The sequence below is a fragment of the Myotis nattereri genome (genome assembly GCF_964212035.1).
Source record: "Myotis nattereri genome assembly, chromosome: 4".
NCBI lineage: Eukaryota > Metazoa > Chordata > Mammalia > Chiroptera > Vespertilionidae > Myotis > Myotis nattereri.
Genome location: NC_138079.1, coordinates 91,598,196 through 91,623,685, shown reverse-complemented (window position 1 = coordinate 91,623,685; position 25,490 = coordinate 91,598,196). Strand labels below are relative to the sequence as shown.

The window sequence follows — 25,490 nt, the reverse complement described above, 5'->3', positions numbered from 1 at the left end:
ATTTAGTCTCCATGTGTTTGATTTTTTTGGATTGTTTTTGTTGTAGTTGATTTCCAGTTTTATGCCTTTGTGGTCTGAGAAGATACTTGATATGATTTGAATTTTCTTGAATTTGAAGAGACTTTGTCTGTGACCCAATATATGGTCTATCTTTGAAGATGACAAATGTGCACCTGAGGAGAATGTATATTCTGTGGCTTTGGGGTGAAATGTTCTGAAGATGTCAATTAATTCCATCTGATCTAGTGAGTCATTTAGGATTGATGTTTCTTTGCTGAGTTTCTGTTTAGAGGATTTGTCCAGTGGCGATAATGGGGTGTTAAGGTCCCCTACTATGATTGTATTGCTGTCAATCTCTCCCTTGATCTTCTCCAGAAGATTTCTTACGTATTTGGGTGCTCCTATATTGGGTGCATATATATTTACCAGAGTTATTTCTTCTTGTTGGACTGCTCCCTTTAGTATTATGAAGTGGCCTTCTTGATCTCTTTTTATGTCCTTCACTTTGAGATCTAATTTGTCAGATATAAGTATTGCTACCCCGGCTTTTTTTTCACTTCCATTGGCCTGAAAAACCTTTTTCCATCCCTTCACCATCAGTCTGTGTGCGTCTTTTTTTCTGAGGTGGGTTTCCTGTAGACAGCAGATATATGGGTCATGTTTTCTTATCCACTCATTTACCCTATGCCTTTTGACTGGGGAATTTAATCCATTTACATTTAAAGTTATTATTGATAGGAACTTGTTAGTCGCCATTTTTGTTCTTTACCGCTGCGTTCCTTCTTTGTTTCCTGTTTTTTCTATTTACAGCAGACCCTTTAGCATTTCTTGCATTGCTGGTTTGGTTGTAATAAACTCCCGTAGACCATTTTTGTCTGTGAAGCTCCTGATTTGACCCTCAATTTTGATTGATAGCCTCGCTGGGTATAGTATTCTTGGATTCAGACCCTTCCTTTGCATGACTTTGTATATTTCATTCCATTCCCTTCTTGCCTGATGTGTTTCTGTTGAGAAATCGGTCGCTAGTCTGATGGGGGATCCTTTGTAGGTAACTTTCTGTCTCTCTCTGGCTGCTTTTAAGATTCTTGCTTTGTCGTTGGTGTTTGCCAATTTAATTATTATGTGCCTTGGTGTCGGTCTTTTCGGGTTCATTTTGTTTGGGACTCTGTGAGCTTCTTGGATTTGTGTGAGTTTTTTCCTCCCTATATCAGGGAAATTTTCTGTTACTATTTTTTCAAACAGGTTTTCTATTCCTTGTTCAGTTTCCTCTCCTTCTGGCACCCCTATTATTCGGATGTTGTTTCGTTTAGCATTGTCCCAGAGTTCTCTTAGGCTCTCTTCCTGCTTTTTAATTTTTTTTTCTAGAAGCTGTTCTGTTTGGGTATTTTTTTCTACCTTGTCTTCTAGCTCGCTGATACGGTCCTCTGCTTCTTCTAGTCTACTGTTGATGCTTTCTATTGAGTTCTTTATGGCAGTGATGTCGTTTTTCATTTCTTCTTGGTTTCTCTTCATTTCCTCTTGGTTCTTCTTCATTTCCTCTTGGTTCCTACACATATTGTTGAATTGGTCTTCCATTCTTTTCATCCACCTTATGACCATTACTCTGAATTCTTTCTCTGACAGGTTGCTTGCCTCCATTGCCTCTATTTCGTTTACTTCCTTTTCTGATGATGCCTGTTTTTCTTTCATATTTGGGTTGGTTCTTTGTTTCACCATGATTTCTCTTCTCAAGGTGTTTGGTTATGTAGATCTCTCTCTGTTGCGCTGATTCAAAGGCACAAAATACAACACAACAAGGCACAACGTACAAGGCACCGAACTAAATGCATTCACGATATTAATAACCCCAAATAAAGGTGACCCCCGAGTGAAGAGAATTAGGGGATAAAGAAGAAAAAAGAGAAAAATATTAGAGAGAAAAATAAAAAACAAAAAGGAGTGCCGAAATGAGATTGGGAAAAGGGAGAGAAAAAAAAAAAAACACAAAAAGACCAAAAAAAACAAAACAAAAAAAAAACAACAACAAAAAAAAAAAAATTAAGAGAATGAAATAGAGGTGGGGAAGAGGCTATTTGTATGGGGAGAGCGAGGGATTGGAAATTAGATATATAAGTAGGGTGAAATTTAGACAGTGGGTAGAAAGAAGGAATAGGTAAAATCCAAAGCAGGAATAGGGTAAGAGAAACAGGACAACAAAAGGGGAAAAGTGAGGAAGAGAGTTTTGGCTTAAGGGTAAATGTGAGATAGAGAGAAATGATGCTAAAGGAACGATGAAAATAGAGTGTAGAACACTAATCCCAAAGTAAAATAGAGAAAAATAAAAAAAAAATAATAATAAAAAATAAAATGACCCTTGAAAAAATGGTAAAAGGATAGCAATAATACTGGTTAAAAAATGTAGTAATTAAAAAGGTAAAATCAGGTGATGAAAAAAATAAAAAATAAAAAAATAAATAAAATAGGTTCTTAATGAAATGGTGAAAAAAGAATTAAAAAAAAATATATATAAAAATATTCGGAAGTGAAGGTGCTTCAGATCTTCCACTCTTCTTTTTGGCACGCCTCAGTCCTGCCAGGCATTCAGGGGAGTGTTGAACTTCCCTGCGATACACTGTCCCTCCGTGCAGTAAACCACAGACCTGATTTTAAGGCAGGTTGTATTTTTTTACCAGACTGCCTTTATTTGTGATCGCAAAAGAGACAGTTCGTGGCTCTGCCTCTGGGTGGCAGTGTGTCTGGATTTACCTCCGAGGCTCTAAGTCCTCTCTATCAGTAGGGTTTTGTCCTCTATGGTATTTGGAATTGATTCGGGAAAGACCACTGCCCAGAGCTGGTTCCTTGCCACTGTCCGCTGTTTCCCAGGCTCCCCAAAAAGAACTTTCCCCTACAGGCTCTGCGAATGACCCCAACTAGGGAATCCCATGCGCTGGGTTTAATAATCAAATGCACGGATCTAAGGGGAACTGTAACAAGAGCCTGATAGTTGTGCGAATTCGCAAGCCTCCACCTTCCAGGTCTGCGCACAGTCTCCGCGCGCAGTCTCCGCGCGCCCACTCGCCCCTGGCACCAAGCAGCCAGCAGATTGGCAAAGTCCAAGGCTGCTCCTTTACATCCAGTCCAGCTATGGGCTCATTTTTCGCGTTCCCTTCTGCCAGCAGCCCTGTGGGGCCCCTTCCCCACTCTCGGGTCACGCTGGTCCCAGCGGCTGCGGACTCTGTGGGGCGCAGATTCCGCCCCACGCGCGCGAGCTCGGTCCTCCCTCCAACCCGAACTGCAAACCGCACCTTTAGGGGATGTCCAACCTTTCCGTGAGAAGAAGCAGTGCTCGTCTGAGTTCACGCAGTCACGCTGCTTGAGATCCCTTGTTTCCAGGTTAGTAGCTGGTCTCTGGATGCCGGCAACAATCACCCAAGATGGCGCAGTCTCCGCTGCTTAGCTGGCGCACCAGGAGAGGCTTCAGCCGCAGTCTCCAACCGTCCTTTTTTTTCCCTGGGGGGTTCTCAGTCTTTCCTAGCTGCAGACAATCTCTCAGCTGAAAATCCTCTACCTATTCGGGCTGAATGTTACCCGTTTCAGCTGCTCACCCTTATCTGCTCCAGGACAAGGCACAGGACACGTCCGCTTATACCTCCGCCATTTTCCCCGACCCCAGAAAGTAATCATTTGTAGTAAAATATGTGGATTGGCATATAAGCACAATTCTGATCTTGCAGTGATTATCCCATTTTAAATATAATTAAGAGGAGCATAAGTAACCTTTTTGCTCTTAAATGACAGCATTAGGATATCTACAGGTAGAAGAGTTTTACATAAGACTGCTTCAGAATATATAATCTCTTGTTTAGAGTAAGAATAATTTGGATGAGTTTTCATTAGTGAGGAATGTGAAATTTGTTGCCTTAAAGTTACATTCTGAATTGAGAAAATGGTAAGACTTTAGTTCAAGGATTTTTTTTTCTAATTTTTTCATCATAGGCTAATATTAATACAGATAGGTAAATGTCTGAGACTGAATTGTAGATCTGTAAAATGCTCACTTTTTAAGGATTCTAGGCACCTTTTTTTTTTTCATATTTTGGTAGACTAAGTTCCTTTCTTTAAAATTCTAAATCAGTTTCTTTGTCACTGGAAGTAATACAGAATAGTTATAAAAAAGGAAAAATTTAAATCCTCATTTCTTTGATTTCCCCCCCCCCCAAATAAGCATATCTTTTACTGTGAAGTAATGATACATAAAATGAATTTTCTCTATTATTAAAGTAAAGCTTATTATAATTTAGTGTGTGGTGTAACACCCCCCCCACACACACACACACACAAAAACCCTTCACATTCTTTTAATAGAATGTCTATATCCTTAGAAAAACAAAACATAGTCTAATATGTTTTGCATTAAATTTCTGTTTAACATCCCCTGGCTAGTAATAGTCAAAGTATTGTTTTAGGTATTCTTTTAGTAACCAAACTAAATATAGCTATAACATGCATCTTGTTAGAAAATTTAACTTTTATAGATGATCTTACAAAAGAGACAGGCATTACATGTCCCAGTTTGTCTAGAACAGTTCCAGTATCTGCCGGTTATTATGGAATAATTATTAATAGTATCATTTCATTTTTACAAGAATCCTAGTTTGGACAATAAATTTTTTTTTTAAATATATTTTATTGATTTTTCACAGAGAGGAAGGGAGAGAGACAGAGAGTCAGAAACAGCGATGAGAGAGAAACATCGATCAGCTGCCTCCTGCACATCTCCCACTGGGGATGTGCCCGCAACCCAGGTACATGCCCTTGGCCGGAATCGAACCCGGGATCCTCCAGTCCGCAGGCCGACGCTCTATCCACTGAGCCAAACCAGTTCCGGCAATAAATTTGTTAGATAAGATGCCATGTAGTGATACTGCTTTCATGTGATGCTACCAGTATTATCCTTTTTAGTTACAGAGTCAGTTTATGGAGGAAATGTTCATGTGTATAGTTGTGGATATGTAGATATCTGCACTGTATTTACAGTACATAAAGTTGTTGTGTGTTTTAGGCAACTTTTTATTATCTTAAAAAGCAATCAAGCCCGGCTGGTGTGGCTCAGTGGTTGAGCATTGACCTATGAACCAGAAGGCCACGGTTCGATTCCTGGTTAGGGCATACACCCAGATTGTGGGCTCGATCCCCAGTGTGGGGTGAGCAGGAGGCAGCGGATCAATGATTCTCTCTCATCATTGATGTTTCTGTCTCTCTCTCCCTCTCCCTTCTTCTTGAAATCAATAAAAATATATTTTAAAAAATTCAAATTTAGTCAGTTTGTTAATTTAACAATTTAGTCAATTTAACAGTTTAGTCAGTTAGTAATTTAACAATATTTTCCCATCCATGAATCACACTAAAAAAATTTAAAAAGCTAAGACCTTTTGCACTAACAAATTAAGGTACAATTATTTAATTTAATGCCATGTAGTTTCCCTGGTTTATGCCCTCTGCTCCATTGTCCAACTGGACCCCACAACTTATCAATCCAGGATAAGGTCACAGCTGAACTTGGCAGACATTGAATGTCTGAGCTACATGCTTTGACTCTTCCTAAAAAGAAATGATTGATTAGCTGATGTTTATCAGGCCTTTTCTCTTCTGACTAAAACTGTACATATGGACAATTATGAATTGACTCTATCTGATTATAAAGATTCTACTGATGAGGCGCTCTGCATTGTATTTGAAAAATTAAACATTATTTTTAGAATCTTATGAACTGAAATTTCTATCTACTTCCTTGGAAGATAATATTTTGGATATTTTTATTGTGATAAAATATACATAACAAATCATTTTAACCATTTTTTAGGTATATAGGGGATGATATTTTTGAAAGTATAATCTGTATTAATAATAGCTATATGGAACATATTCTAGCAATACTAAATCTTATTCTTGTTTTAGACAATCCGCCATTATCTGGATCCTTTGTGGCACCAGCTTGGAGCCAAGACTAAATCCTTGGTTCAGGATTTGAAGATACTACGAACTTTACTGCAATATCTCTCTCAGTATGATTGCATCACATTTCTTAATCTTCTGGAATCCCTGAGGGCAACAGAGAAGGCTTTCGGTCAAAATTCAGGTGGGAGATAAAAATACTAATATTCTCCTCGGAGCTGATTTGAATATAGTTCTTGGTTTCGTTGAGGAATCAGGTGTGGGGAGTGCTATGTTCACCTACATGATATACTTAGGCTTCAAATTACATTTTACATTCCTAGCGCAAGGATGTAGGCTTTATTGATAGCTAATGTTCCCGCCTACTTAACTTCTGTTCTCTATAGTAATAAATATTCATATCCATTCTGGGCAATTTTATTTCTAGAAAAAAAATCTGTATAATACAAGCAGTTCCCAACCTAGAAATAGCTTGCATTCTGGAAGGTTAGTTGTTAAGAATTTAAAATTCATTTTCCCTGCAGAAACAGTAAGGCAGCATGGGGTTTCACCAGCTAGAGTGCTGAAGACCAAAGATGAGATATTTGTAAGGAAACATAGCATCACATATGCCTGGGCATTGTCTTGCTTAGCTATCAGTGACATCCTTCCCTCACTCCTGTGGCCTAGGCCGGTGCTTTTCAAAGTATGGCCCATGGGCCCCTGAGGCCAAGACTTAATAGGATTCATAATTTTTACTGCTTCATCAGGGACCTTCTTGAGTGATAAACGGCAAATGCATTGAAATGAAGAATACACTGATGGTTAGTACACTTTGGCTCCACTGCCTTGATGGTGCTTAGGCACCAGCAGTGTTACGTACTAACGCTTTTGCACCGTCATAGGAAATGTCAGTGCAGTGGGGAGAAGTCAAATAATGAGTTAGTATTATTATGAGAGAAGTTGTGTTATTATGAAGATAGACCCCGTGAAAATATGTTGGGGTCCCCCAAGAGCCTAGAGGCCACACTTCGAAAACCACTGGTCTGACCAAACCGTGATAGAGGCCACAGTTCAGAGAAGAACAAGATGGCAGCCAGGTGTATATATAGATCATGGGACCATGAGAGGTTCTTTAAAATTTGAAGGTGTTTGTTTTTTTTTTAACTCTTTATATTAGGTTGGCTGTTTCTTGACTCCAGCACCTCAATGTTTGTAAATGCTCGAGCAAGGGTTTATCGTGTTCCAGATGCCAAAATGAGTAAAAAAGGCAAAATGTCCGAAAAAATGGAGATTAAAGAAGAGCAAGGTATCTTGTAGGCTTAAGTCTTTAAATGTGTCTTTTATTTCAGTATTTGGTGTGGAATTGCTTATCAAGTTACACTGAAATTTTAAATCTTTTTTGGCCATGTGAAAATGTGTACCTGTCTGTTAAGTGTAGGTTATATGTAACATATGTAACGTACATTAAAAGTATTCACCACGGCAAAAAACAAACAAAAGAAAAATGTATTCACCATGGCAAATCCTTAGAATCCATAATCAAGGACTTCCAAGTAACAAATGCCAAGTATCAATCGAGTGTATTCTTACTGCTGCAAAAGAAGTATAGATTTTTATTTTAACTTCAGAGTAATTACTAGTTGGGGCACTTAAAGTCTTAGTGGAACATTTTAACATCCCTTTAGTGTTTAGAGAACATAAATGTACTAGAATGAGGCAAATATATATTTTATTCCAATATAATTAATATCATTAAGTTTTTAAAATTAAATTTATTGGGGTAATATTGGTTAATAATATATAAGTTTCAGGTGTACAATTCCATAATGCATAATCTGTATACTGCATTGTGTAGTCTCCTTTCTTTTTTTTTTCTTTTTTTTTAAAATATATTTTATTAATTTTTTACAGAGAGGAAGGGAGAGGGATAGAGAGTTAGAAACATCCATGAGAGAGAAACATCGATCAGCTGCCTCCTGCACACCCCTTACTGGGGATGTGCTTGCAACCAAGGTACCTTGCCGTTGACCGGAATCGAACCTGGGACTCTTCAGTCCGCAGGCCGACGCTCTATCCACTGAGCCAAGCCGGTTAGGGCAGTGTGTAGTCTCCTTTCATCACCATATATTTGACCTCTTGCCCCTCTGATAACCACCATACTGTTGTCGGTGTCTATAAGTTTGTTTATTTTGTTTGTTCATTTGTTGTTTTCTGTTTTATATCCCACGTGTGAGTGAAATTACATGATTCTTGTTCTTTTCCATCTGACTTATTTTACTGGCATGATACTCTCAACCTACACCAAACTAAAAAGTTTCTGCACAGAAGAAACCAACAGAACAAAAAGGCAACCAACTGAATGGGAAAAGATATTTGCAAACAATATCTTTGGTAAGGGGCTAATATCCAAAATATGTAAGGAACTCATACAGCTCAACAACAAAAATCATTGGTTTCTTAAGGCATGGGATAAGGTTACTGCTTACTTTCTGGTTCAAAGATCTCTTTTAAAACTTAAACATATTAGTGTTGTGAAATAAAAATTTGACTGTGTCTAATTCTATTTTATGTTCAGGATTGTGAAAATCATGGGGATTTTAGAAACAGTGAATACTGTTCCTTTCTACTGATTTTTTTTGAGTAGCAGGTCATATATAGCATCACAATTGACAGATAACACAGACTTATCTCTTATTAGTGACTTTGAATATCACTTTCTATCAAGGCATTATGAAATTTGTATTAATGTTGGTTTGAAGTGCCTTTGATTTAAACCACAAGGAGACTTCTTTCAAGGAAACAGATTCTCCCTGGCATTATGGAGGAAGCCCAAAGGAATGGGCTTATGGAGTGATGCTTGCGTTATCTATTGATTTGAAAATCTTCAGAATACTTCGTGGGTAAAAATTATCACATAGAATGAGATTATCTTTTATTTCTATACAGAAACAAAAAAGGAACTGGTCCTGGAAAGCAACCCAAAGTGGGAAGCACTGACTGAAGTACTGAAAGAAATTGAAGCAGAAAATTCGGAGAGTGAAGCCCTTGGTGGTCCAGGTAGGAAAAGGAAGATGCTGACATCTGCTTTCAAAATCAAGCCAATGAGTCTTTTTTATTAGCTCTTTAAAAATAGCTTACTACTTTGTTTATAAAATGTAGGAGAATAACTGCAAATTAACACAGAAATCTAGCAGAAGTCCCCTATCTGTATGACTTTCTCCAGGTTAAGTCACTATGTATTCATGAAGCAGGTGCTTTTACTGGTTGGGTTCCCAGGAATTCTAGTAAAAGACACAGCTAATCTCCACATATATATTTACCAGGCTTGAAATCTGGAATCCCCAAGGAGCAAGCTAAAGGGTCTTATGTTTTATTTCCTTAGCAAGTATCTTCTCAGGGAAGCCTAAACTATTATATAGAGTGACATTGACTTAGCCTTACAAAAATTCCAACTTTTAGGGCTGCTTTCTTCAAACATGAGTATACTAGATTAACATAGACTAAGCCTGACCTAAATTAAAAAAATAAAACCAAACAGAAAATAAAAGAAAACTAGATTTTTAAACTAACTGAGTCTTTGAAATCCTGCAAAGCAATAAAGGCAAGCATACAATCCTTTTATTAGTAAATGTGTTGGTGATATTATCCCAGACCAAAGTCTCACATGCTCAACTAGAAAAATAAAAAATATACAGAAAAAAGAGAAGGCAAAAAATTGTGTCTGGCATCCATGTTATTAACATTGGCCTTTATTAACAAAATTAACTTTGGCACAATTCCTTCTAGCCTTCTTTTCCTGTATCTTCTATTTCACATTGATAAAGTCATATGTAGATGAAATTTCTGGATATAGAATTGATGAGTCAAATGATACTAACATTTTTAAAGTTCTTGAAACATATTACCACATTGATTTACAAAAAGTTTTTATCAACTTTCATTTCTTCTAGCAGTATAAGAATTTATTTCTTTTTCACTTAGGTAACAATGACTAGAGAGTCTATCTATTTGTGTGTATATGTGCACGTCCTATATAATATAAAGCTAATATGCAAATTGACCTAACAGCAGAACGACCGGTCACTATGACGTGCACTGACCACCAGGGGGAGCGTCGCTCAATGCAGGAGTTGTCCCCTGGTGGTCAGTGCGCTCCCACAGGGGAAGCGTTGCTCAGCCAGAAGCCAGGCTCGCCAGCGGGCTTAAGGCTGGTGAATGCAGAGGCAGTGGCAGGAACCTCTCCCACCTCCGTGGAATTGCTAAGGACCCCTTGGGGGTCCCAGACATGCACAAGCTGGGTTGAGGGAGGCTCCCCCCCCACCCCACCCCCCAGTGCACGAATGTCCTGTACAGGGCCTCTAGTGTAGGTGTAATTTATCAATTTGATTGGAGAAAAATGTGATCTTGTTTTAAGTTTTGATGGTTGATAGGTTCAGTATTTTCTCAAATGCATTTCCTCTTTTGTCTTAGTTTTCTTTGCCAACTTAGGCTATGTCCTTAGTTTATATCATCTTTTACACAGTAAAGATACTAACATTTATCATTGTTGTATAATGTTCTTTTTTTGTCTTTTGTTTTTTAATGCACAGTGTTTTATTCTTATAGAGTCGGTCTTAACTTATAGATATCGATCTTCCTGAGATTTTTTTTCTGTTGCTTTTAAGCCTAGAAAATCATCTGTAGCCAGACAGATGAAAAAGAGTCACCTTTTTTTAAATAATTTAATATTTAACATTTGACTCTGTAGTCCACTTGGAATTTATTTTGGTGTATAAGATTCTCTGGGAATTATTAATAAGAGATTTTTAAAAGCCTCCATTATATATTAATCTTTCATAAGATTAAGTATTTCTGGCTTCAACTTAAAGTTTTACATGATCCTGCATCTAAGACCCTTTTAAAACAAATTACAAATGTTCTGTCTTTAGCACCAAGAGATAAAATGTGTCTTCCTTGTGAGGAAAGGGGTGAGGGGGCCCATAGGGAATAGTGATATAATACTGTTTTCTAATTTTAGGTCAAGTACTTATTTGTGCAAGTGATGACCGAACGTGTTCCCAGCTAAGAGAGTATATCACCATGGGAGCAGAGGCCTTCTTGCTGAGACTCTACAGGAAAGCCTTTGAGAAGGAGAGCAAAGCTGAGGAAGTGTGGGTGGCTTTCAGAAAGGAGGATGGTGCAAAGAGAACTGTGAAATCTAACAAAAGACCCAAAGACCCCCAAAACAAAGAAAGAGCTCCTGCCAAAGAACGGGCTCTCAAAAAGAAAAAACAAAAGTTAACGTTAACTCAGATGCTGGAGAAACCTGAAGAACTTGAAGAGGAAGGGGATAGCAAAGAAGGATACCCTAGAGACTTATGCAGCAGCCCAGAGAGCTGCTTAGAAGAAATCAAGCATGAGGAGTTTGATTTAAACTTGTCATCGGATGCCGCTTACGGAATTCTGAAAGACCCCCTCATCATCATCCACCCACTTCTGGGTTGTAGCGACCCCTATGCTCTGACGAGGGTACTCCACGAAGTGGAGCCAAGATACGTGGTTCTGTATGACGCAGAGCTAACATTCGTGCGTCAGCTCGAAATTTACAGGGCAAGTAGGCCCGGGAAACCGCTCAGGCAAGTTATAAAGAATGTGGAGTGTGAACTGCATCTGTAAGGCTTCACATTCACAGTTCTTTAGGCTTTAGCACCGAAACTATCCCTGTTGCATGTGGGTTTTCTTATCTTTCACGTTCTGTTGTTATGTGTTGATTACATTTATGAAACCTTATTTTGCTCTCTGATGAATCGGGGAGCGTGCATAGGAAGGATATCCAATGTAGCATAAGAGTGAGTCCAGAGGACTGTTCGTGATCTCATTACTTGCTGCTCTGTTGTTATGTTCCATATTCTTTATGCACTGGTTTGTACCTTATGGGGTGCTCTATCTGAACGAGTCTAGGAAATTTATATCCTGACTTCTCCCCAAAATTAATGTCATTATGACTCAGCTAAATAATTTCAATCTTCTAAAACGTCTTTCTTATAAATTTTAAGAAGTGACTCTGAGTTACATTCACATTAAACTAAAGTATTTGAGGAATTATTGTGCCAAGTTTTCTTGAGTTTCAAGAAATAATCAGGTGAACAATCTACAGAAATATCAGATGAGAAAATGATGCCTCCCAAAGAATATAGTGTTCTGGCTCTCCAGTTATCTGAGGGGAAATAAACAACAAAATTAATATCCTGAACACAGTCTGAACCACAAAACAGAGCCAAAGAAATTTTTTTCTAGCAGTTTAACGAATGCAGCCTTTCAGAGTAGAGATGAATGGAGGAAGTGGATCAGAAATAATGCAGAATGAAGAGATTAGATGAAGCTGGTAAAATAATTATAGGCTGGTAAATTTTTCATACTTTGCTATTGATCAACTTTGTAGATAGCTTGTCTGTTCTTTGTTGCCTGAGAATAAAATAGTGTGATATTTGCAAACAAAATGTCAGAATCAGAAGGAACCTGGGAATTCAGCTGCTCACTGTGTCAGTGGGAAATGGAAGCCCACAAATGGCGAACGACTTCCCTCAGCCATGTGGCACATTCATGGAAGAGCTAAGGTCTCTGGACTCATTGTCCAATGGTCTCTTCCCTGTTCACACTTCAAAGAATCTAGGAAGGTGAAGTCTAAAAGAAAAATCGAGGGCTGCAAAAGGGAAATATCTCTGATAGAAGGTGCAGGAAAGGGACAGAAACGGTGCTTAATTCATCTTCATAGCAATAAGCAAGGTAGAAAAGCAGACCTTTCCTAAAAGAATAGCATATATCAAGTTATCCCTTGAGGAGCCTGTTGTAATCCATATGTCTTCAGTGTCTGTGTGCTTATGTAAAATGTGCGATGACTCAGCGCTGTTAAGACATAAGAAAGAACTGAGAAATTGCTTGGTGAAGATAAAGTTCATATAGATTTCATTTGTTTATTTCTCACTAATATGCACTTTCATAAGCTGCTTTTTACAACGACTGTCCAACTTCTTAAATGCTTGTTTGGCAAAGATGCAAAGAAACATTGAAAATAGAGAAGCCACTGAGATTTTGTGTTTTCTGGTTTGTTTGTAGTTATTCTATCCCTCCCGTTCTATTTCACTGTTTACCTAAACTCTGTTCTTCCTTTGGCAAAAGAAAAGGACCCATATGGCAGTGAGACCTTTAACATGTGGGGTTCAGGCAGCTGAATTTCAGTATGATTAATGGAACTTTTATCCTTAGTCCAATATTTATTATTTGAGCACTTCAGGTTGCTTATTTCAAATACTATGCTCTTCCTTTCAGGGATTACAAGTTACGTCTTTGCAATCTAAAAGAGTTCTGTCCTCATTTGCAGGGTTTACTTTCTCATATACGGAGGTTCGACTGAAGAACAACGCTATCTCACTGCTTTGCGGAAGGAAAAGGAAGCTTTTGAAAAACTCATCAGGTAATGCATAGACAGTCAGAAAGCACGGGCTCTATTGGAAAGGCTTCTCTGGGCGGGCCAGTGTCTAACAGCCCTCTGGGAGGATGGAGAGGAGAAGAGGTTGGGGAGGATCACATGTAGGTAAACCCACCTCCAATTGCTTTTCAGTGCTTTCATAGGATATTAGAAATGTGCCTGTAAAGAAATATAACTAAAACACTGCTTTTCTAAGATATATGTTCTTAAAACTCTCTCTTCCTCTCCCCATGCACAAGATTTCTCCCATTCCTTTGAACTATGATTTTTTTAAAAGCCCTGTACAATTTGCATTGTCTGTGGTGCGTGACTGCTTGACTATTTACTGGGAAATACTTTTTACATCCAGGTCAGTTTAGATCAGTAGATCGCTCTGGGAAAATATTTTTGAAAAGGTATGATCTTTATCTGAACATAAGTGTATGCTTTTGAGAACGAGTACCCTACATCTCGTCCTACGAGGGTTCTACATCTAAATAGAAAAGGCTTCCTAGTTTAATATAAGGAAAATGTTTCTCAGTGAGATATTCACACACTGGATGGTGCCGGGGTTCCTGTCCCAGCATCAAGAAGGGTTCAGGAATCTGGAAAAGGCTGTGCGTAGATGACATAGGAATCCAGAGACTATTAAAGAGCCCAGAGACGAGATATAATTTTGAAAGGCATTGGGGGTCAGAGAACCTTCAGCTAAAGGATCTGAAGACTTCCTTCTTGTCTAGGACCCTTGCTTTTATTAACACGATTTGTCCTAAGGCAAGGTGGAGATATTACACTTCAAAGGGCACAGAAGCATTGTCAGTTTGGGGGAATTAGCCTCCGGCTGTTCAGGTGTTTGGCCAGTAGGAGGCAATAACATGTAGATTAAGATGCCCTTTAACTGTCTGGCAGCCACAAGCAGTTTCCTATTCAGGTTTGGGGAAATGCCTTTAGCCATTCCCAACAGGTGACTACATGTGTGACTCAACCCTGTTGAGTTCCCAAGTTTCGTCTCTTGAAATTATGACATGCTGGAATTGGTTCCCGGCAGGATGGCTACCTCTCACCCCTGGTGGTGTTTGAGAAATCTGATAACCTCCCACCAGGGACATTGTCAAGGAGATCACAGCTTGGTGAGGGAAAATGGATCAGATGATCCCTTAGGGGCCTCAGAAGCCAGGACAGGGCTGGACAGGGCATCCTGGAGTTGAGGCAGAGAAAAGGTTAGACCAGAAGAGACTATGACCTGAGCTGAGAATAATGGCTATACCCATCTTCCAGGCCTCTGACATTGGCAGTGTATCAATGGCAATGAGAAGGCAGAGACCCTTTTTAGTGGTAGCTAGCCTGCCAGGGCCCTGGGCAAAATTTCAGAGTTGACAACCATCCTCCAACACTGGCTGTGGACTCTCAGTATATGCATAAAATATACACAGACCCAGTTTGTCCAGGGGTGTTGAGTGAATCAGTGCCACTGAGTCCCTATGGAGGGGCTCAGCATACCACATGCATATATCTTTCCTCTCCTCTGTGATTGTGACGTTCCTTATTCATGGAGTCTTCCAGCTTCTAGTCATACAATTATTAGTCCTTTCAGCCTATGGAAATATATTTTCTATTAACATGTTTTGTGGAATGGTTTATATGGTATGTGTTTGGGGGGTTGCACGTTTTTTGAAGAAGGTATTATAACAAACAAGGTATTATATATAGGCTATCTGTTCTTGGTCCAAAGTTTTTAGTGCATCTCTGTGTCTTCTATATCTTTACTTTTCCAAGATTCAGTCAACAGATATTTATTGAGCATCTATTATGTGCCAAGCCCTGTGCTTATATTAAAGTGCTTAAGTTATAGCAATGGTGCAGAAAATGTCTCTGCCCTCCAAGAACTTGTCCTCTAGTGGAAAAGACAGACATTAAATAATTAAGCATTCAATGAATATTATAATTGGCACGTGCAGAGTGTTGCAGGCTATGAAGGTAAAAGAGATGGGTGTAACAAGAGAGTGTGTCAAAGAGATCTAACCCAGTGTTAGACTAGGGACATCCTTACTACAGAAGTGATCTTTAAGCTGATACATGAATGTGTGCTAGTCGCTAGGTAGACGAGGTGGGCAAGGGGGTTGTGTTGACCAAGGGTGTGTATGAAGGTTCAGAGGTGCAAGAAGGCTGTTGAAAGACTTAAGACTTGACTCCAAAGGCAATGAGACACCATTGAAGAGCTCTAAGTATACTTTTAAAGGCTCCCTCTGGCATCAAACTGAGGAATGGATGGAGCAGGGAAAGTAGTCAGGAAGCTATTGCAATTGTCTGAGAAGGTGGTAGCCAAGATCCAGTTGATGAGGAGAGAGGAACAGATTTAAGAGAGATTTAGGAGCTGGAGTCAGAGAACTGGTGATCCTGGATGTGGGCTGGTACCTTCTAAACATTCCTTCATTCTTTTTAAAACATCCTTTGCTTAAGGTTTCTGTGATTAAAGTAAGTGCCACCACGTTACAAATGAGCACACAAAGCTAAAACATTCAGATTAGGTTACTCACATTGGTCTTCCTGTTGAGGATCCCCAAGACTACCCTAAGGCTCAGTGATTCACTAGAAGGACCCACGGGTATCTCACACAGTTACGGTTTATTACAACAGGATACCCATGGAAATCAGCGAGGGAAAGAGCACCCGGGGAAAGCCCGGGCCGATCCAGGCAGAGGCTTCTGGGTGCCCTCGCCCAGCGGAGGCACACAGCCCAGCTTACTTCTCCAGCAGCAGCAGTGCATGACGGCTCACGCAGTGCTGTCCACAGGGCGCCCAGCTGAGCATCGTTATTGAGGGTCAGTCACACAGACAGAGTACCAACCTGACAGCCTCTACCCCTGAAGCAAAAACGCATGTTAGCATAAAGCATCTGATCCAACTGGTGCTGTGTGGCCCCAGGCCTCAGGCGTACAGAAACCAGACAGAATGCTCCAGGGGCTCAGAGCTCATCTCCCAGAAGCTGGCCAGGGCCAGTCCCCAGGAGACAGGCCTTTCTTAGGAATGTGCAGGGTTTGAGCAGCCCAAGCCTGCTGAGTTAACACTTCCCGCACAATGCTGTCGCCTGAGGAGCCCGGTCGGTGTGGGGAGGAAGGTACTGAGGAGGTGAGTTTTTATGCCCCAGGCTTCCTTCATGAGGCTGCCTCTTCTCTGGTACAGCAGGGAGAAGAGTACTTTAGCAGATTGTAGCACGGTATTGGGGGCCCCAGGTCCTTCCTGGTTTATGTAAGTAATTCTGTAGATCAGAGGGCTCGGTGATGAGGTGTGGATAAGCCTGGCGCTTCCTGGAAATCTTACTCAGCAGAACCCGGAATGTGGACTGTCTCCTACATTTCAATCTATACAATAGTCTCCATAGCAGATGTTAATGTAATTTTTATCTAAGGTCTGGCATAATTTTCTAAACTCTCTCAATGGTGATTGTCTACTTATTATAAGTTAGATCTTCCCATATTAAATAGCAATCAGAAAGTCATACTATTTAGAATCTTAAAATATTTTCTCAGAAAACCTGGGGAATTTGAGAAGTGTTTGTTTTGAAAAGCAAAATATATGTGAGGTGCATTACTGAAAGAGCATTTGCATTGAACCTGTACTTGGAGAAAAATTTAATGTCAGAGTCAGAAAATGTGCTTTTGCCAGGACCCCCTTCATGGGTGATGTAAGAGTAAAAGCAGTACGACTATTTAAAATAGCCAGAGAAGCACGAATCAAGCAAGCGAGCTGGTGCTGAAAAGATTATTTGATGGAACTGAAGATGAGTAGATTACAGATGAGTAAAGAGAAAAAAGATTGCCCTTCTAAGTGTTTATAAAAAATGCTCCCTGGATCGGAAAATTAGTAATAACATTCTGAGTACACATAGTTTTGGAAAGGTCACTGCTTTTCAAAGGAAGGGGCAAGATTATCTGAAATGTTACAACTAGAAAATATGATCATAAAATGGGTTAGTATGAGGGTTTGAGTAAAGGCCCATTGGAAGAGACTTCAGTTCAGCGCCTCCTCCCTATATTGTCATGTACAAGCAATTCACGCATCACTGAAGATGTTGAAGGGAAAATAAGAAACTTCAGTATTTTAGATTAAATGGAAGTAGGCATCTGAATTTTTAAATTATTTTGTGTCTGTCACAGAGAGTACTTGAATAATTATGTAAATGCTGAAAGCAAGGGACTGAATATAATTATGGCAGATTTCTGTTAAATTAATTTGAGAAGACAGTATTTTCTTCACAGCTGTGGTTTCAGGAGTATATTTTTTCTCAGACCCAGTTTGCAGTTATGTTATAACCTTTAATGGTAAACTAGCTGTTTTATTTAACAATGTTGATTGAAACAGTTGTGGAATCACTTAAAAGTAATCTTCAGTTTGTTAGCATAATCGTGGATAATTAGGGGATAAGGTTACCACCTTATCAGAAAAGTACACTTAGGTCTGGCCAGTATGACTCAGTTGATTGGGCGTTGTCCTGTGCACCATAAGGTTGCTGGTTCGATTCCCTGTTCGGGCACATGCTCAGGTTGTGCAGGAGGGGGCATGCAGGAGGCAGCCCATCACTGTTTGTCTTTCATCGATGTTTCCCTCCCTCTTCCTTCCTCACTCTCTAAAATCAATAAAAACAGATTAAACAAAGAAAAGTGCACTTATAATAGCAGCTAACCTTTTTTATAATTACTAACTATGTGACAGGCACTGTTCTGAGTGCCTTACATAGAATGTGTAATCCTTGTAACAGTTTTTTAAGGTAGGTTTTCTTATCCCCATTTTACAGATGAAATCGAGACACTGAGCCATTAAATGACTTGCGTAAGACCACACAGACAGTAATTTCAAAAAGTGATTTCAAATCCAGGAAATAAGAATTCTCTAGAGTCTGCACTGCACCATGCTGTCCTGCCACTCACAGATTACAAATCCGTCAGGAGACGGGAGTGCACCCAGGTGTGATGTGCAGCTTAGCCAGTGTAAAGAATAGAAAAAAAGAGAGAAAATCCTCAATGTTAACCCAAATGTGAAAGAAAAAGAAATTTAAGAGCAAGAATTTTTTTGAATGATTGGTCCTTTGTCCTCACAGGGGTGGGCAAACTTTTTGACTCGAGGGCCACAATGGGTTCTTAAACTGGACTCAGAAGAAGGAGCTGCGGCCGTGTTCCCCGACGTTGCCATGTTAACACTGCTGCTGGTGAAGGAGCGGAGGGGAGAGCAAGAGAACCCTCCGCTCTTTCAGCTCCGCGGGCCGGATAGAACAGCCGAACGGGCCGGATTCGGCCCGCGGGCCGTAGTTTGCCCACAGCTGGCTAGTAGATACAATGGAACGTAATGAGCGGCTGCCGGAACCATTGTCATTGCAAAGAATTTTCCAGCAGGCAACACCTGGCACTGGTATTGAGAATAAGGAGGAAAAATTGAACCGGAACTGCTACCTAACACCTTGCGTCTAAAATGGTGTACTGATTATAACTGTGCATTTGTATATCATTTCAAATAGAATGGAAATTAAAATTATAATATCTGTTGTTCAGTGGTATCATTTAGTGGTACCCTGCTCTAAAATCTCCTTTGTCATCCAGAGTGGTTGGAGAATGGGTCCATCTGGTTTCATTTCCTTCTGTTTGGAAAGTCTTTGCTGTTTAACCCTTGTTGAAATTATTAGTTAATACTGAAGATTCCTCTTCTGTTTCACCTCACTCTAGTCTCTTTTAGTGCAGTTTTCTCCATGTCCCCCCATCTCTCATGGTTGCTTTGTTTCTTCAACTCAGTAGCAAGCCCTACCGGGAAGGGAACAGCCTTATTCTTCTTGTCTGTCATATCTTGTACTAATTGGACACAAACAGTACTTGCTGTTTCAAGGCCCTGGCCAGTTTGGCTCAGTGGATAGAGCTTTGGCCTCCAGACTGAGGGGTCCTGGGTCCGATTCCAGTCAAGGACACATGCCCAGGTTGTGGGCTCAGTCCCCAGTAGGGGGTGTGCAGGAGGCAGCCGATCAATGAGTCTCTCTCATCATTAATGTTTCTATCTCTCCCTCTCCCTTCCTCTTTGGGGGGGGGGGGGCGGGAAAGAATATAACATACTTTTTCTTTGGTTATAGATGATCTTATCGTGATTGTAGTTCCTGATTACAAATCATTGTTATGAATGTGCAGTTCTGTTGATTTAAGCAGTATAAGGTACTGAGCTACCTTGAAGACAAGAATTATCATGTTAACTATATTTGCATCTAGAGTACCTAGCACAGCATATAGGCACACTGATAAATATTTTTAAATACTTGCACCGGTAGGTGAATCAGTGCTGAGATGCTGATTTTTTTTGTTTAAATCTCAGTTGGAAATTTGCTTTCTTGAATCAACCCTGATTTTTCCTTTAAAATTGAGTGATTAATGGGGTTTTTTAAATCGGAGTTCCATCATGTATGTTTTTATTTTCTAAAATCATTGATTTTTAACCATCCCTATTTATGATTACTCCGAAAGTATCCTACATAATAAAACCCTAATATGCAAATCAACTGAATGGCAGAACAACCAGTCACTATGACGAGCACTGACCACCAGGGGGCAGACGCTCAATGCAGGAGCTGCCCCCTGGTGGTCAGTGTGCTTCCACAGAAGCCAGGCTCATGGCTGGAGAGTGCAGCAGTGGTGGTGGGAGCCTCTCCTGCTTCCGTGGCAGCACTAAAGATCCCTTGGTGGATGTCTGACTGTAAGCCGGCAGGCGGACATCCCCCGAGGGGTCCCAGTCTGCGAGAGGGCACAGGCTGGGCTGAGGGACACCCCTACCCCCCCAGTGCATGAATGTCGTACAACGGGCCTCTAGTTGGAATATAAATTATTTAAATTATTTTTAATGCTCAATAACATATTAGCATGTTTTTAAATTAAATGTTTCAATAATTTATCTGCAGTGTTTTTACATGCTTATTTCATGTCTGAAAGTTCTTAAAGAACATATAAAATAGAAAATAAACAGCAGCTTTTTTAACTCTGGAAGATGGGAAGTAGTACCCAACCAAAAAATCCTTTTCTTGCCCATCACTTGTCTGGGCATATTGACTTCTAAAGTATTTCTTGTATTCTTTTTTACCACTATAGTCATGTTGGTCATTTTCTATATTATAAGTTACAAAAGATTAAAGTCTGGAATTTCTAAATTAAGTCCAAAATGTTTAAAGTGTTTTTCTCTCGCAGGGAAAAGGCTAGCATGGTTGTCCCGGAAGAAAGGGAAGGCAGAAGTGAAACAAACCTAGACCTGGTAAGAGGCTCCCAGTCTGCAGGTGATCCCACCGACACTCGGAAAGCAGGTGAGTCCTGCCCTCCCGTTGCCTCTAAAGGAGGCTGTGAGATTCCAGAGTTTCTATGCCGAGACTTGGTTTTCTCAACAAACTTAAAAATGGATGTCTGCTCCCAAACCCTAGTCTCCACTCTGCCATTTAGTAACCCTGTATTCTTCCTGAACCTAAGGCTCCCCACCTGTAAAATAAGGGGGGTGTAGTTGATGCACCCCAGCTTGGAAAATTAGCTATGTTCCAGCACTGCTTTTAAATGTGGTTGGTTGAGACTGAATATACTTTTGCAAAGAAATTTTTGTAAATGATGATTAGGTTCTTATCTTAACTGGAAGAAGCCCGTTTAACCAGAGATAGAGTTGTTTAGGTACATTCCCACTTATCTTTCTGGATTTGTTTATTGCTTCTTGAAGCTTCTCCAGATCCCAGGGGTGTGCACTCTCATTGCTGTGCAGTATCTGAACTGCAGCAGACCACCAAGACCTGCTGAATTCCAATCGCACCCTGACCCAGGAATAATATTTCCCATTCCCACATCCCATTTCCCCATGGCAGCAGCTGAGATCAGTAAGTGACAGAGAAAAGCAGTATAATTGAGTTGATTTAACCTTTGATGGGGTCAAGCGCAGTCAGAGCAGTAGGTCTCAGAATTTAGTGTAATTAAGAATAACCTCAGCCCTGGCCAGGTGGCTCCATTGGGTGGAGTGTTGTCCCATACACCAAAAGGTTGCAGGTTTGATTCTTGGTCGGGGTGTGTACGGGAAGCAGCTGATCAATGTTTCTCTCCCACATCGATAATTTCTCTCTCTTTTCTGTCTCTCTGTCTTCCTCTGTTTATAATCAATAAAAACATATCCTTGGGTGAGGATTATTAAGAAATAAAAATAACCCCAGATGCTTGTAAAAACTGTGGACTTACAGGCCTCAGTTCATAGGCATTCCAGTTCAGTAGATCTGAAAGCGTCTCCGTGGTCCTTGGATCATCCTTTGGGAAACAGTCCCTCAGAGCATCTAGGTCTTTTGGAAGAAGATTCCTATTAACTTGAACAGGTTGGTGGCATTTCATGCAGAACTTTAGAATGTAAGGCAGTGTGAAGGAAGATAGATTTGAGCGTGGAGGTACCACTCAGAAAGCCACTCACTGAAATCTGTCCTTTTGCGTTCAGTCCTCTGAGCCCTGGGTTAGTTGCCTATGGCTGCTGTAATAAATTACCACAAACTTAGTGGCTCGAAACAACACACATTAATTATGTTACAATTATCTTACTAGGGGCCCAGTGCATGAATTCGTGCACATTGAAAGGAACTGTGGGCCGTGAGGCTGTGGTGGGCACAGGGGCAGGTCTCGGCCCATCCTCGCGCCCCCGCCCAGCCCCTCCCACCGCAGCCCCTAGTCCCCTCTCTACCGGCAGCCCCGCTCCCACATGCCCATTGCTGGTGTCGGCCCTAATCACTCCACACCGTCAGTGGGTGTGAATGGCAGCTGCCGACCCCAATCACCCCTCAGGAGCAGGGGGAGGTGGAGAAGCCCTGCGGGGCGATCGGGGCCGGCAACTGCCGCTCACACCTGCTGATGGCACTGAGTGATCGGGGCCGGCACCAGGCGCCGGCAGTGGGTGCGAGCAGGGCTGGCACCAGCAGCAAGTGCAAGCACCCAGGTGGGACTGCGGCACGGGAGCAAAGAATTTTCAGTAACCATCAGAGGCCCACCCCAATGACAGCAACCGGTGCCCTGCCTTGGTCTGGTGCCCCTGCTCACCTGCTCCACCATCTCACTGCAGCCAACACCTGCCATGTTCCGTGCTCTGCTGCCTGCTGCCGATGCCCACCATGTTCTGCGTGCGCCTCCTGGTGGTCAGCACATGTCATAGCAACTGGCTATTCGGTTGTTCTGCCGTTCGGTCTATTTGCATATTAGGATTATATAGAGAGAGATAGATAATTCCAAAGTCCTGTGGGTCTCACTGGGCTAAAATGAAGGTGTTGGCAGGGCTGCATTCCTCCTTGGGGGTCTGGGAGAGAACCCCTTTCCTTTCCAGGTTCTTTCTAGAGGCTGCCTGCATTCCTTGGCTTATGGCCCCCTCATCCACCTTCAAAGGCAGTAGTTCCAACTCTAACTTTCCCGCTTTCCTCTTTCACATGTAAGACACTTGGTCCTGCCTGGAAAATCCCAAGTCGTCTCCCAATCTTAAGCTCTGTAATTTAATCACATTTGCATATAAAGTCACATACGTATGGGTTCCGAGGATTAGGACATGGACCTCTTTACGGGCTGTTATTCTGCCTACCACAGCCTTTGTGTAGTGAAGTCTTTAACCCAGAAGCAATAGCATCCCCTGAGAGCTTATTATAAATGCAGTCTTAGACCCTATCTCAGACAGAGCCTGGGATTGACAAAAGTAGGTTTATAGTTGTAATACAAATAATGCAATAATTAATAAATAATAATACAAGAATAAACTCTTTTGTAGTCTCACAACTGTAATCCTATTTTTGCCAACCGCTGTTTAGAATTTGCTCTTTACCATATAATTTCACTCATATGTGGGATATAAAACAGAAAGTAACAAGAAGGAGGGAGACTGCAGCCGTGGGCAAACTACAGCCTGCGGGCCGGATCCGGCCCGTTTGAAATGAATAAAACTAAAAAAAAAAAAAGACCGTACCCTTTTATGTAATGATGTTTACTTTGAATTTATATTAGTTCACACAAACACTCCATCCATGCTTTTGTTCCGGCCCTCTGGTCCAGTTTAAGAACCCATTGTGGCCCTGAGTCAAAAAGTTTGCCCACCGCTGAGGGAGAGGGTACAAGGGGTCAAATACGTAGTGAGGGAAGGAGACTCGACTCTGGGTGGTGAGCACACAAGGCACTATACAGATGATGTATTATAGAATCAGCCACCTGGCACATAGAATGTTAGCAAACAATGCCACCTCAATAAGTTTAACTTAAAAAAAGAATAAATCTGGGTATTAGGAATTAAAAAAAAAAACACAATAGAATTTGCTCTTTAACGTGATCCTCGTGGTTCACATGCACATGACAGTGTGAGGGGCTCTGTTCCACGGTGTTCTTGCTTTTCCTACCGTCTTCCGTTTTCCCACCTCGGGACCCATTGATATAAGCACTCAAAGTTCCAAAATGGTTCCCAGCAGCTCGTAAGGCAATTTATTCAGCAAGTATTTTTAGGCATCTGCAGTGTGCCAGGCTCTGCCCTAGGAACTGGGAATACGTAACCAGTGAAATGTGTTCAGTGCAATGGTGAGGGACTGCAGAGGGAACTACAGAGGGAGCGCGATAGCACATGCTGGTATCTATGAATCATTGTTAGAAATAATGATTCTAACTTCCCTATTCATTCTATTTAGCTCAAGAGAAATTGCCTTTATTTACTTTATAAACAAGCCTTTTTAAAATATAGAAAAATACGGAGTATTAACAGTACTATGTAACCATGCATCGTAGATTAATAAAAAAATAATTTTAAACTTTAATTGTTGTATTCCATCTTCTACAAATTCTCCCTCAGGAACATTACTTAAAATGCCACTTTTTCTCAATAGGTGGCCAGGAACAGAAAAGTGTACAGCAAACTATAGTGGTGGATATGCGTGAGTTTCGAAGTGAACTCCCGTCCCTGATCCATCGCCGGGGCATTGACATTGAGCCAGTGACCTTAGAGGTTGGAGATTACATTCTGACCCCAGAAATGTGTGTGGAACGCAAGAGCATCAGCGATTTGATCGGCTCCTTAAACAACGGCCGCCTCTACAGCCAGTGCATCTCCATGTCCCGCTACTACAAGCGACCAGTGCTGCTGATCGAGTTTGACCCCAGCAAGCCTTTCTCTCTCGTTGCCCGAGGTGCCTTCCATCAGGAGATCTCCAGCAACGACATTAGCTCCAAACTCACCCTCCTCACCCTGCACTTCCCCAAACTCCGGCTTCTCTGGTGCCCGTCCCCTCATGCCACCGCCGAGCTGTTTGAGGAGCTGAAACAAAATAAGCCGCAGCCCGATGCAGCGACCGCCATGGCTGTCACAGCGGATTCTGGAACCCTCCCCGAGTCAGAAAAGTATAACCCTGGCCCCCAGGACTTCTTGTTAAAGATGCCGGGGGTGAATGCCAAAAACTGTCGCTCCTTGATGAGCCACGTGAAGAACATTGCAGAATTAGCAAGCCTGTCACAAGACAAGCTCGCAGGTATCCTGGGGAACGCTGCAAATGCCAAGCAGCTTTATGACTTCATTCACACCTCTTACGCAGAGATTCTATCGAAAGGGAAAGGGAAAAAATGAACAATGGTGGCTGTTTACTTACCTCCCGACTGCTTTTGAACCGCTCTTTGCCAGCTGTAATAGGTCGTGGTTAATGATGAGCTCAGTATTTCGTTCTCTCCCCATGTTTTTAATGATTGTGCTGTGTTTCCTAGTTCAGTGGATCAGAAGCCAAGATTTCTCCCTGAACTTGGCATTTAAGCACCTTCTTAACCTTTCCGCGCCAGCTCTCCCTCCTCCCTGCGCTGTCCATGCCCGGGTGCGTGTGTTCAGTTTCTGAATAGGGTGTATCAGGATCAGGTAAAGTTTCTATAAGTGCTTGTAGACGGCCACTTGTGAGGCAGGCTGGAATTTATGTGTCCCGCACAGACTGACAAAGCACACAATCGTGTTTTCACCCTCTGTCTGTGGAGGGCCCCTGGAACTCTGAGAGGAAACATTTCTTCGCTGCTCCTGGCCAGTTTCCCCCCACATCTTCCTCAGACATCCTTCTGCCACCTGTCTGCCTCTAAGAAAACTCATGGGGGCGTCCTCCTGC

General features: G+C 41.3%; 1 protein-coding gene across 1 annotated transcript in view; it reads left to right on the top strand.

Annotated features, from left to right (window-relative positions):
- The window catches only part of ERCC4 (ERCC excision repair 4, endonuclease catalytic subunit), a gene marked incomplete at its 3' end in the record, with an annotated part of 35,628 nt that extends 10,655 nt beyond the window's left edge, over positions 1–24,973 (top strand). The window contains exons 5-11 of the mRNA XM_081090480.1: positions 5,938–6,118; positions 7,094–7,222; positions 8,863–8,973; positions 10,934–11,531; positions 13,277–13,369; positions 20,575–20,687; positions 24,240–24,973. Of these exons, the coding sequence (XP_080946606.1) occupies positions 5,938–6,118; positions 7,094–7,222; positions 8,863–8,973; positions 10,934–11,531; positions 13,277–13,369; positions 20,575–20,687; positions 24,240–24,973 (1,959 nt within the window). The remainder of the gene's footprint in view (positions 1–5,937; positions 6,119–7,093; positions 7,223–8,862; positions 8,974–10,933; positions 11,532–13,276; positions 13,370–20,574; positions 20,688–24,239) is intronic.
- Between the last annotated feature and the right edge of the window lie 517 nt (positions 24,974–25,490).